This window comes from Centruroides sculpturatus, unplaced genomic scaffold (assembly GCF_000671375.1).
Source record: "Centruroides sculpturatus isolate CEXI.00-Female unplaced genomic scaffold, Cexi_2.0 scaffold232, whole genome shotgun sequence".
In the NCBI taxonomy this organism is placed as follows: Eukaryota; Metazoa; Arthropoda; class Arachnida; order Scorpiones; family Buthidae; genus Centruroides; species Centruroides sculpturatus.
In genome coordinates, this window is record NW_019384487.1 from 549,793 (window position 1) to 563,764 (window position 13,972).

Below are 13,972 nucleotides of genomic sequence, written 5' to 3' on the forward strand. Positions count from 1 at the left end.
CATTCTTCAATGTCCGTTGTTTAGAGGTTTAACAGTGTTTATTTTTAATCAGTATATCATTTAATTCCTCATAAAATTATCAAGTTCAACGTATTGTATTTTTTTTTTTTTTTTTAATTCCTGGATTTAGTGTTCCGGATAACGAATTATCAATGTATCAAGGCATTATATAAAGGAAGAAAATTAAAGAAAGTTTCTATATTTAGAATGAAAAAATACTGCAAAAAAAAAAAAAGAAATTCAATNATATTTACGCAAAAAAATCTCATTAACATTTTAAAAATCGATACGAGATTACGTACTTTCAATATCCTTTGTTACGTCATCTACAGATAAGCGTAATATTTGCATACCGCTTACCTTCTCGAGTATAAATGTGAATGTATGACGATCTCGTCTATCGTTATCGCTCTTATTTTCTGCAAAATAGTGTGAGACACGATTCTGTTTAAACATGGCCAATATATTTTACGAAATAGGACGGAAGATACTGGAAAATTTAAGTAAAACTTATGTAAATTCTGAACTTAAGATGGCCACGCATGAAGTTGCTTCGTACGAAGTAAGTGAATTATTGCTTAACTTTTCCTTTTTTTTTTCTTAGTTTAAAATCGTTTAAAATGCTTGACTGAACTGAAATAATACGTTTGTGTTTACCTTAATTTACCTCTCGTTATCCCTGGTTACTCCTCTTGCACCCTCGTTATACAGTATTGAAAAAGATAAAAAAAAAAATTAAATTGCTGTAATTTTAAAATAGTAAAAAACCTGTGTAAAACGGAACCTGAATAAAACGGAAACCTGTCACGGTTTACACAGGTTTTACTGTATATAGTTTATCGATTCTCCTTTCTACGAACTAATAAAATTGTTTATTACGATAAAACCTGTGTAAACCGTACAGAATATGTTTTACGTTCCGATATTTCCGTTTTTATTTAGGTTCCGTTTCAGACAGGTTATTACGGTATAACGAAAATTTACTATACTGTATTGAGTATTCACTATGTCAGAGTCCACTATAAGTAATGTATTTTAATAGAAAATTTATACTGTTATTTTTAATATTATAAAAATATTAACAAATTTAAATACTGTAAAAAAAATTAGAAATAAAATGAAATATTAAATTAGTGAGAAAATAAAAATAATAAGGTCAAACATCTAAACAATGACCACTGACCGGAACGTTAAAATGGCCGTTGTTTAGAGGTTATTTTGTATGCATTTTAATTAAAAATGTCTTTTAAAATGGACGTTGTTTAGAGGTTATTTTGTACGCATTTTAGTTAAAAATGTCTTTGAAAATGGCCGTTGTTTAGAGGTTATTTTGTATGCATTTTAATGAAAAATGTCTTTAAAATTGACGTTGTTTAGAGGTTATTTTGTACGCATTTTAATTAAAAATGTCTTTTAAAATGGCCGTTGTTTAGAGGTTATTTTGTATGCATTTTAATGAAAAATGTCTTTTAAAATGACCGTTGTTTAGAGGTTATTTTGTACGCATTTTAGTTAAAAATGTCTTTGAAAATGGCCGTTATTTAGAGGTTATTTTGTATGCATTTTAATGAAAAATGTCTTTAAAATTGACGTTGTTTAGAGGTTATTTTGTACGCATTTTTATTAAAGAGTGAATTCCTAAAAATGGTCGTTGTTGGAAGGTGGTCGTTATAGTAAATTCGGCTGTATTTAAGAATTTTAAACAATTTTAAAAGAAAAATAGCCTAAATAAAGAAGGTTCAATGCATTATACAAATGATATCATGCTAAAACTTTTCAAAATTGAACAGGAAAAATAATTAGACTTTTGCACGATAACTATTATCTGTTCCTATTTTATTTTTTTCTCTCTCATTTGCTGGAATCAAAATTAAAACATACGCAAAAAATATGATAATATAGAATTTTCTATTAATTTATAAAAAATAATATACACACAAAAAAAAGTTGAACTAGTTGAAATTAGCACCGAAACTCGCCTCTGTGGCACTTTTGGCGCTGCAAGCAACAAACATTTGTACAAGACCTCGTGGACAGGAACCCATGCGTGGCACACTGTCCATTCTGAAGTTGTATAACTTGAAGACAATAAACACCGTGTTCAACGACTATAATTGATCTCCTGTGATGGACTTCACGCTTGCAATGTGATACTATCTTGTAGCATTTCCAGATTTGCAGTGTTCTGGATTAAGTGTAACAAATAAAACGGCTTTTCCGTTGTTTGCAGCTATTAATAACACATCTCAGATATGTTAACATATATTTAAATGCATATTAATTAGATGGCATTCACTCCATGCTGTTTAATTGAATGTCCATATAAATACATGTGTACACATTAAAAATACATTTCTATAGGTACAGTACATCAGACATGTTTATATGCATTTTCAATTAGATGCCATGGCATTTAATGAGATTCACTTTTAATGTGTACACACTCATATAAACACGTTAAAAGTACTGTACATTTTTTCAGGTGGTCCATCTTTTGTAAGGAAACTATTATCGCACCTATAATAATAATAATAACATACTTGTAATAATAAAACACCAATAATAAACAGTTATTAGTATTGTTGATATGGGGCTTTCCATAAGTGAGTGGGCATGCAGGTAACTGTTACGATGAGTTACAAGGGAGTGGCTGCAGGATGGGGGGAAACTTAGGGGGGAAAATATAGTATTAGTTAATGGAATTCTTGGCAATTCTGTGTGAATTATTCCTTATTGTAAGAAGAGGCTTTATATAATATTGGGGTCGGTACACGCGACAGCCTTATGGAGCGTCACAGGGGTGGGGTGATAGTTAAAAAGTATAAAAATACCTTTACGTAATTTACGAAAGAACCTTATTATAGTTGGTAACGTTAAGCAATTTGTATGGATTTTATTTGCGGGTCCACTACAAAAAATCCATAGCATTCATTATGTAGATATATATCACTAACTATTAGGGATGCAAGGATGTTTCTAATATAGTGTTTGCTTAACTTAATTAAATTTAATAGGATAGTTTTAGCAGGAATATGTCTTAATACATAAATTAAACAATGATGTCATGATAATAAGAATAAATATAATTTATAGCGTAAGTATGCAACGTACTCTATGAATTACAAGTTATACTGTGCATGCAGTAACATTTATATCTTTATCAAGTCATATTGTAGAATATAATGGGAGGAAAACGTGTAGTGCCATCTAGTAACAATTTAGGATACTTCTTAAATAAAATATATATATATTTTTTATTATAACTATAAAGTTCGTAATAAAAATAAAATACAAGTTTAAAGTATACTTTACATATAAATTATTTTTTAAATTTTTATTAATTAATTTCCAATGATATCCAAGATTTAAGTAGAATAATAGTCACATCTATAATACACAAGACTGCAGAGGTGACAATTAATGGAGGAACATAACGCAGCCAAATATGCTAATTTGAATCAACTACGTAAGCATAAAGGTTGCTTTAATATAAAATATTTACGCAAAAAAATCTCATTAACATTTTAAAAATCGATACGAGATTACGTACTTTCAATATCCTTTGTTACGTCATCTACAGATAAGCGTAATATTTGCATACCGCTTACCTTCTCGAGTATAAATGTGAATGTATGACGATCTCGTCTATCGTTATCGCTCTTATTTTCTGCAAAATAGTGTGAGACACGATTCTGTTTAAACATGGCCAATATATTTTACGAAATAGGACGGAAGATACTGGAAAATTTAAGTAAAACTTATGTAAATTCTGAACTTAAGATGGCCACGCATGAAGTTGCTTCGTACGAAGTAAGTGAATTAGACTTGATGTAATTGAATTTATATGGATATTAACTTCTTCTGTACTTTTTTTTTTTTCACAGATTATCGCCATTTCAATTTGTTTTTTGGGCATACCGATTATTTTCTTGATGTTATTCTTGTATTGTCTGAAATGTGTGGACAAGCTGTACTATGAATGGGACGAAGTGAGCAAGAAATCTGTTATAGACTATAAGGAGGCACCGCGGATATTGAATCCTCCCAGCGATGTCGTAAAAAAATGGAGACAACGTTTTGTAGAAATATTCTCTGATTTTGAAGACAATGGTAAAGAAAACAATGGTAAAGAAAATAATGGTGAAAATGGTGAAGAGAAACGAAAGAAAATTAATGTTAATTGGGAGAAATCGACTAATATTGTACAAAGTGTCTTAAACTTTTCTACTGTGATTTACACTATTACAATCACTCTGTACCTTCTTAGTTGTTCAGATTTTACTTTGGTAACTGAATTTTTTATTTTTTACTTGAAATTTTAGTTGTAATTATGTCTTAATCCTTTTTTCTTTTTTTCCTTCAGAAAATGCTCACCAGAAACTCTACTGCTGTTATCGATAATAATGATACCTCCAATTGAGCTCCTGTGGAGAAGATAATGCTACATTGTGTTAAGATGACTGACGTGGCTTCGATGGTTATCGTATCGAAGTGGAAAATAGGACTTCATCTGCAAAGATATAGCCAAGAAATTTTCTGAACAGTGATTTTACTTTTAAATTTTTTAAACAAACGTTATAATTCTGTAAAAAAAACCTTCTTTTTAATAGTGAAATAAAAACTTTATCAAGGTTTTCAAGATTTGCTGTCTCATCTTTCATTTTGCTGTCGAGTTGCAATAGTCACAATGAGTCTCATAAATATAAAACTGCAGAATAAAAGGAACCAATTATTAAGACGTGGCATCGGTTAATGAACTTATTAAGGTCATGAAGCTCTATATGAAAGTGTACCAATGGAGGAGGGTTCTAGATATAAAAGCAGTCGTTGGTGTCAGCCTTTTTTGTTTGTTTGAAATGGGGAGGAAATAGGCTGAAAGTTTTAATCATACTTTTCCTGTTAACAATAGTCATGCCAGTCATCTAACTTTGTTTAGGTGAAAATTTTTGAATTGAAATAACGTTTTGCCCAGAATAATTAATGCGAAGATTGATAATGTGTAACGAATATATAAGAATTTTAACTGAAAGTATTCTAAATGTACATTAGTCACAGGATGATAGGTTCTGAGCGGTTGATAACAAACCAGAAATATTTAGCAACGAGTTGCTTAGCTTTACCGGCGACATTTGGTAAATGCCAATATTTTCTAGAAATACATTATATTTTGTTAAATGTGCTCTTGATTTGAAAACGGTTGAATATTCTGTATTTAGTAACTTTCCAATTTTTATTGTAACATTACTGGGCAAGCAATCAGTTTGTCTTACTATTGTAGAAATAAGAGAAAAACATATTTTTAAAAACCACAAAATATTTCATATGATTGTTTTATGTAGCAATTATTTTTACTGTTTTCAGAAAATTTTCAACAATGGTAGTTAGTCGGGATTCTCACCTCACCAACTAGCTGACCACGTGGATTTTTCCGGGTTTTCATCACGTTTGTAACACCTTAATAGAGGCCAGCTTTCCATAAAAGCTATATAGGTGTTGCTGTAACCAAACAGACTTCTCTGGAGATATGTATGCAACACGACCCTTTCTATCTTCTTTCCCCTTAAAAGTTAAGCCCCAAAATTGAATGGGATAATTGCTCTATTTATTAGGAAGCGGCTCTTGGCATGTGTGATAAACGTGGCACGCCAACAGTTGTTTTTCTTTCCTTTATCATAATAATAATAATAATATTTCTTTTAACAGTAGAGACGTGCCGGTTATTCTAACTTCTTTCAGGGGAAATATTTTAATTAAATTGAAATAATGTGACTTACGATTTGCACCAGAAGTTCATATATAGTTAAACGGGACCTCCTGCTCCTAAGGAAAATTTCTGCAGACTTATGATAAGTTTTTAATCAGTCTATCGAAGTGCAGTTTCTTGCGTTAAACTTTAAAATTCTGCCACACCTTCCATACACTTCTAACAAACTCTTTAACATACTTTATCAGTTCACCTCTTCCCATTACTACTACATTTTTCTTCAAGTGTAAGTAGTAAAAGTTGATACATAAGTTTAGTATTATTTTTGGTAGAAGTATTAAGAACTTTTTAAATTAAAATATGTCGAAAAATCTTGAAAAAGTTATATAAATTTATTAATGAATAATTCACGAAAAAGAAATAACCAACATATAAAATAGAACCCCGTAAACATTGGTTAATATTATATATTCTACAAGTAAACTGCATTAGTCAATCCACCTTAATGTCCGCGCTACAATCTGCCTCGAGCGAGGTGAAAAAGGAAACAACGCCTGCGAGCAAACAAAATACGTTTCGAGAAAAACTATTATTTAGCTTTCTGTACTAGTATTTTTATCCAATAAAATTTGCTTTCCTTCAATAGACCTTTGTCTATGATATCTGCAAGTTTCGTAATTGTAAACCAGTTAGACGATTTTGTATGGAACAGTTGATTCGGTCTCCCCCTAGAGAAATAGTAGCAGAGTCAATAGACTATCTGGTCACCCAATGCAAGCAGAAAAGTAGTGGAAATGACTGTATTGGCAGCTAGGAGGGCTTGGGATCCGCTACAATGTGAAAACAGTAGAAGACAAAAGAAAGAATCATTTAGTCACGCAATCGATGACCAATTAGTGTAGATTGCACGCGATAGATGGGCACCGACTCCGGATGCTTTTCTATCTAATCATTAAAGTGCCCTGAAAACGACGATGTCTATCGGAGAGAGAAGCTGCAGTTGTCTCCAAGAAGAAACCACATGATCCCTCGTAGAACACGTGTTTTACTGTAAAGAATACACGTGTTATGTACAGTATTTGAATTTTGAAGTGTTTTGTTTTTAAGGTATTAGGTTCACTTTTCCTAAATATGTCGAAAGCAATGATCGACTGACTGCTCAGTACTTGTAATGACAGTGACAGATGTACAATGACGTATACGAACTCACATTAACGTACAGGCCTACATTTTTTTTTACACGTGAAATAAACAGTTTACAGTAAAACAAAATAAATTCATTATAAAAAATTTCAAGTTTGGCATAGGGTAGTAAGAAAAAGTCATGCCTTTGACCTTTTGTCAATTTTAATAAATTTATGTTGTTTATTTTTTATTAGTTCTTTAAAATGTCAAATTCTGCATAGAATATAAACAAACCGAGAACCTATACGATTGCGGCACATGTATTCGGCAAACTTGTTTATTACCTGTATTTTTAAGGGTGAAAACAATAGGCACTCAAAGACTAGATACAGTGATACTTCGGTTTTCGTCGATAATCCGTTCGAAAAGTATCGGCGGAATCCGAAACCGACGAAAACCGAGGCAATTATTTCCATATGAATCAATATAAATCCAATTAATTCGTTTTAGACACTACCGAAATACATTTTATATAGAATAAATATAGTGTTTGATACTAAAAACAAAAAGAAATTAATATAAAATAAATATAAAAGACACAATGAAGAAATTAAAAGACAAATACAAACACAAAATATAAAGAATAAAATTAACATTTAACATGGAATTCGAATGGCTGCTGGCTCTGAAAACTTTTTTTGATCCCATGATGGAGCTAAAAGAAAGGAATGCAATGGAATTATTTGGCTACACGCGCGAGGTAACGCTCACACAACGAGAAACAACGGCACACAGCAGAAAAACGAGTGAGTCGCACTTTGTTTATTCGCAAAATTAGCAGCGAGGTCATGTAGAAACGCCGACGAAATCCGAGGCAACGGACGAAAACCGAGACAAATTTTTCGTGGAAAAAATCGACGAAAACCGAAACCGACGATAACCGAAGGCAATGAAAACTGAGGTATTACTGTAATTCATTGACTTTGATAGTAGTACAGTAGAGCGTCGTTTATCAGAATCAATTGGGGACTGAGGTTGTTCGGATAACTTATTTTTCGGATAACCGATTATGTACGAAAAAATATTAACCTATCCCGTGTTGAAATTTTTCTCTGTTGCGTGTCGCTGCGCGTTGAGTTATCGTCGATGTTAAGCCTAGCGTGTACTTTTTAAAATAATAATCGTGGCTATTGTATCGTTAAAAATTATTTCTTTATTTCTTACAAACAAAATAAATATATTGAAAAATATAAAAACAAAAAAATATATACTTTAGAAGATGATCTAGTCAGTGGCGTACCGTAGTGGGGGCGACAAAATTACCTTTTAGGGGGCGGCAAAATTTGTAAAGTTATGCATTTGGTTCTTTATGTAATTAGAGGCTTTTTCAAACAGTTTCCTATTTAATTGTTGTAAAATATGTTTTTAATATCGAATAGAATTGCAGAGTTTATGACTAAAATCGATTTAAATAGTATTTCATCTGAAAAAATAGCACATTTTGCCTACTGCAAGGAACTATATTTAGGCCTTCGTGTTTGCATTTACTTCTTAATATTTTTTCATTTGGATATATTTTGATATTTTTATTAAAAACCGAAGTTAACATAATTAGTTTCAATGGAGAACCATTTTAAATTCGTATTAAATATGTATTATCAATACGTATAATCAGGGCCGGATTAACCCACTTTGGGGCCCTAGACATTTTCTTCTTACCGGGGCCCCCTTCCCCTCTCACAAGAAATAGAGCACACAAAAAATATAAAATAATAAATAAAACAAAACTAAATAATGTGAAAAACTAAAACAAATCTTACATTTTTATTAATAAAAAATATTCAATACACAACAGTAAATTTTAGTTTTTCTAGAAAAGTTTGAAGTTTGTTTATAAATTTAAAAGATTGAAATTTATTTTATTAAATATCTAACAAAAGTTCTTATACAATAACAATATTATCTTAAAATATTAACTGTCAACAAGACTATGTCTTGTTTATAAAATCGTATGCCTGCTGTGTTACTAGCTTAGAGGTATGAAGGAGTACATGTCAGGAGTTGCAATTTGGCACAGAGTATTAAGTGCCCAAATCATGCACACATAAAAAAAAACCTGACTTGTAGGTACTCGGGACCGAGAACCGAGTGAAAGTAAAATACAAAATGGCGACTCTCTCTACAAACAGGCAAACCGAAGACAGGTGGTGAGAGTACCACCCACAGTCGTTCTAGGAAGTGGATTCTGACCCTAGGACTGAACACGTAGTATTTTCTTTGTTAAATAAAATTTGTAATCTAATTTTGTAAATTTGAGTGTTTCAAATATGACATTAAAACAGGGTTTTATGTCGTTACAAGTAGGTTTTTTTTTAACATTATCTAGTATAGTAAATCATGCGACCGATAAAAATTTGACATTATATTAGGGTTGTCGTTACATCCGATGACGTTATAATCGGGTTAAACTGTATATTGTTTGTGCAAAATAAAAAATAATTTCGGACGATACAATAGCCACGATTATTTTTTTCAAAAACGGGAAATTTTCGTTACGCATCGACAAAAATTCAACCCGGGCCGACGAGTTGCAACGGAGAATTGTATAGGTTAATTTCACCGAAAATGCATCGTGGACGACCTCGTGGTCGTTGCCGGCGAAGTTTGAACGATCGCGCCCAAAAGCAGCGATAGAGTTTGACTGGGCCCTTCTAAAAACAGGGCCCTAGACATTTGTCTCATTTGTCTATGCGATGATCCGGCCCTGCGTATAATGGCTAATGACACGTAAGTGACGGGGGTCATTAATCTATCGTGATGTTCATGAAAGGAAAAGTATTGAAATGCTTAAGTAATCCGACAGAAATATTGATTTAATATATGAGAAAAACAATATAACTTCACAATTCAGAATATCTTCCAAATAGAAATGAGCTACATTAAAAGATTCAGTAACAAAATACTCATAAAAGTTACTGTATTTCGTACGTCAAGCTGTATATAAGTGGAGTTTTTTTCCTCCACTTATATACAGCTTATATATAGAAATAAACGCAATTCGCCAACAGATTCGTATCCCTCTCGAGATACGAGTCTAACAATTGTTGAAATTTTACAGGACATAAAGTCGTGTGTTGTAAATAGGCTTTCTCCGTGTTTGTCGAAAGCTTCCAGCAATAATAAGATATATTGTGATCATCTATCTCACATGTAAAATCATGGATTGAACAGACATTCTGCAGTTTTATTTGCTGAATGATAAATAATTTGCATTTCCATCTTAAATTTTCTAGCTCATATCTTAAACTCAGATGATATAGATCGAACGTCTGCTTAATAAAGGCCAATCTGGGATCTTTCTTCTGTATGTAGCTGTATAAAAAATGTAAATAACAATGTATTGAAATTAATTAAAGAGAAATTATTATGAGAAACTTATGTAAAGAATTTATCGCACACATTCTAAATAACAAAAACTAATTATGTTTCCAATTTATAATCATTTTCAGAAGTTTTTATAGTTTGGAAAAAGAGTTATCTTCTTTTTAACTGGCGTATTATCAGTGTCTTACATTAAATTAATTATTACTGTATATCTATCTATGTTTTAAAATCATGCCATCAGAAAGAATTCTTTTTTAAACTGAAACTAAAAACAGAGCCTCAAAATTCTCATTTTTCTAAATAGTAAAATAACCTAAAATACCAAATATGTCATTATAAAACATTTCACTATGGTCAAATTTTACCTCATCAAATTGAAGAGGAAACAGATGTTATCATTGTCTTTTTATAGTCATCGCAAATACAAATATTTGTAAATGGAAGTGTTAATGGAAAACGAAGCCGATGTTCGCAACCTCTGCAGATTTATGATGAATCTTTAACCAACCCATTGAAGCACAGTTTCTTGTTATACTTTCAATTTCTGCGGCACCTTCCAATATTCTTCTAACAAACTCTAACAACACTTCAACCAGCTTTTCGTATTATCTGCTTTATTTTTCCTTCGAAGTATATTCCTTCACTAACGGTACCAAGTGTTGTTATTTTATTATAGGAATCCTTTATGTATTTTCTATCAAAACAAGACTTTTTTTTATGATAAGAATATCCCTACCTCCACGTACTCTACCACTCCAATCGACACTTCTTCCCACTTTTTGAATTCGAAATTTTCTTGTCATGAAGCATTTCTTCTTATTTTTCGTCTCACTGTGGTTCCTACCCCATTTACTTCTTATGATTCCAAGAAATACTTCTTAGAACTCAAAGTCCCCGGGGACACATTGGCGGAAATTTGGTATCCGTGGTCCACAGATTGATACTCAGCACTACTCAAATTAACTGAAGTACTGAGATATAAAGATTTTATACTTAAACAAGTACATTCAATACAAAAGTAAATAAAGTTTATTAGAAGTGCTCGGAAAAAAGCGATACTTCGATTTGCCCTTTGACTCTTCTAAAAAACCCTTCGACCCCTATAACTGGGAGAGTCTATTTTCTAAGTTCAAACAATGTACTGTACACTGGTGAGAGGTAAACACGTGAATAAGCATATTCGTTAATTTGGTTTCGTCACTGCTTTGAGTCAGAGAATTAAAACATTTAGGTAAGTATATTTTTTAAAATATTGTAAAGATAGTGATTTTTATATTAATTTTAGAAGAGAATATACATTTGACACTAAAGTATGTGATCATATAGTGGCAACGACTACTAATCTAGTCGACACCATTTTTATAATCCTCGACAAAAGAAACAAGCAGCCTATATTATTTAGTTTGATATTAGTCATCCTGAATCTAACATTTTGACCGAATATTCTTAAATATTTTAATGGTTTCCACGTAATACTTACTTCTTTTTATTTATTATCTTGTATCACAGAGATGTTTTTGTCCTAAGAACGTGACAGAGCACGTTACTCATTGCTGTCTCACGTTATAAGTTTGGTTTCTTACGGATACGATCTTATTGTATTTTGTAACTACTACCATAAATACCAGCATTGCAAATACGGATATGATTACGGTACGGAGTTTATAACCCAGTCCTTAGTGTTTTGCAATTCCATAATTTATGCCATGATTACCAGGAGACCTTACGGAGGTCTCTGTCACGGATCCGAGTAACATTGTGTGTGGATAAGTTTTGATATGAACCTTTATTAAGCAAACGTAGAAAGCGCACTTATATTCGGATCCGTGACGAACACCTCATAAGATCTCCTTGTCAGTATCTCACACCTCGAAGCTACTTGCCAGTTGTCTCCAATAATCGTACAGAATGGAATTCGATTTACGACATCGATGGCTATCATTTTAACAGTGTAAAGTCTTTGTCAATCCTATCGGATTTACTGTTTCTGTGCAAATTACGTCTAAAATTTAGTTTTATTTTTCTGTCTTATTCGAGTTGGATTGAGGAAACTTGTCTGTAAAACTCCATTCATTTTCAAACGATTTGAATTTCAAGATTTGCTGGATGGTTTTTAAATAAATACCACTAACCAGAAACAGCACAATGTCATAATCCGTGACATTGTTTGCAGCGCAAGTTATCAATCATTTCAAGATTTTCATTTAGATAATCACTTATAATATGTCTTCTTTGTTTTGAAGATATTCACTTGTATTGGCCATTCTCTTTAGATGAAGTTTGGGAAAATTCTCTTTTTAATGATATTCCATATTTGTACCAAGTTGAGATAAAACTTGAGGACAGTTGAGACTGTCATCAAGTTAAAAACACCTGAGGACAATCCTCGTGCATACTCTGTACACACTACAAGTGGCCAAATAGATAAAGATACTGAATTCTAGTCGTGAATTTGAGCCGCGAGGCAGCTTGAATACTTGGCGTGTTCCGGTTTTTTTTTCACATTTGTAACACCGAAATAGGGGCCAATTTCTGATTGAAAGTCCTTCCGGATAACATTATCCCGTAGATCAGCCGTACACAAGTAACTACAATAACAATACTTTTTACTATCCTTCAAAATACACGCAGTGTTTGTAAGTAGAGAGCAGCGGTGTTTTCTTTTCAGAAAAAGAAACTATTTGTTTTAATCAAAAATAATTGTATATTTTAGTATAATTAATTCTTCTTAAAATGATGATTACAGGACATACAATGTATGAAGCCATCCAAATGGCACAACACCGCAAACAGTGGAAAGATACAATTAAAGCCGTCAATTGGTAATATCACCACGCCCTCTGAAGGGCATAGAACTAAGAAAAAGAATTAAAATCCATAACTTATTTCGATTTTTTCTATAATAAATGAAATGTGATTTTAGTGTTCTCGAAACATTAACAAAACAATAGAGATTTTGTAAACATTCTTCAAAGAATTGTCTGTTATAAAACATTTTATAAAAAATGTATGAATTATCACTAAATTTTAATACGCGGTAATTTAGTCTATTTGCATAACTGTATTAGCATTTTGCTTATACAATTATATTTTAATCTATTATTTTACTTATAACTTGTTTATAATTAATAAATTCCACTTAACTAGAAATTAAGCAACCGATCATGTAGTGAGTGTTGTCATTGATTATCATGAACATAGCTGCTCGTGATTACAAGCATCCGTAATCTCGAGAACGATTACAGCAGGAAGACCAATCATGAATGTTCCGAAAGAAGTAATCTTGAGATCTGTAAAAGGAGGAGATGTTACAGTTAGCGGTTCTTCATTGTTAAAACGAGGAGAAAAATTAAAATCACTTTTATTGAAATCTACTTTACAAACACCAGCTATTCTACTACCACTGTCGGTAAATGTACTCCGCGTTATTGCCAAGTAAGTATATTTTTCATAATAAATATATAAAAACACTGGTTGTATTTTTAGTTATTTATTCTTATTTATTACAAGTAAATTTGTTTATATTTAATTAAACTAAATTTTGTTATTAGTTGATACAGTAGAACCTCGTAAACTCGGCCTAATGTGGACCGAAGGGTGGCCGAGTTTGTGAAAATGCCGGGTTATCGGGAATGGGGTTAAAAAAAATAAGTACGAGTGTTTCCTCAGAAAATACTGTACTGTACTTGTATGTATTGTTTACTTGAGAATATAACAGAGAATAAACTGCCCAAATACCCTTAAACAAAGGAAAAGTAC

At 31.8% G+C, this 13,972-nt stretch overlaps 3 protein-coding genes across 3 annotated transcripts in view; 2 read left to right on the forward strand and 1 right to left on the reverse strand.

The window, feature by feature from the left end:
* The first annotated feature begins 3,638 nt into the window (after window positions 1-3,638).
* On the forward strand, window positions 3,639-4,654 carry LOC111621615. The gene is made up of 3 exons (XM_023363807.1): window positions 3,639-3,810; window positions 3,885-4,286; window positions 4,364-4,654. The coding sequence occupies exons 1-3, from the start codon at window positions 3,703-3,705 to the stop codon at window positions 4,418-4,420; spliced, it is 567 nt and encodes a 188-aa protein (XP_023219575.1). The 5' UTR covers window positions 3,639-3,702; the 3' UTR covers window positions 4,421-4,654.
* Window positions 4,655-13,369: 8,715 nt separating this feature from the next.
* Window positions 13,370-13,972, reverse strand: part of LOC111621633 — a 32,997-nt gene continuing 32,394 nt past the window's right edge. Inside the window, exon 4 of the mRNA XM_023363844.1 lies at window positions 13,370-13,503. Coding sequence (XP_023219612.1) covers window positions 13,403-13,503 — 101 coding nt within the window. The 3' untranslated portion in view covers window positions 13,370-13,402. The remainder of the gene's footprint in view (window positions 13,504-13,972) is intronic.
* LOC111621632 overlaps window positions 13,453-13,972 on the forward strand; it is a 15,233-nt gene continuing 14,713 nt past the window's right edge. The window contains exon 1 of the mRNA XM_023363839.1: window positions 13,453-13,648. Within this exon, the coding sequence (XP_023219607.1) occupies window positions 13,473-13,648 (176 nt within the window). The 5' untranslated portion in view covers window positions 13,453-13,472. The remainder of the gene's footprint in view (window positions 13,649-13,972) is intronic.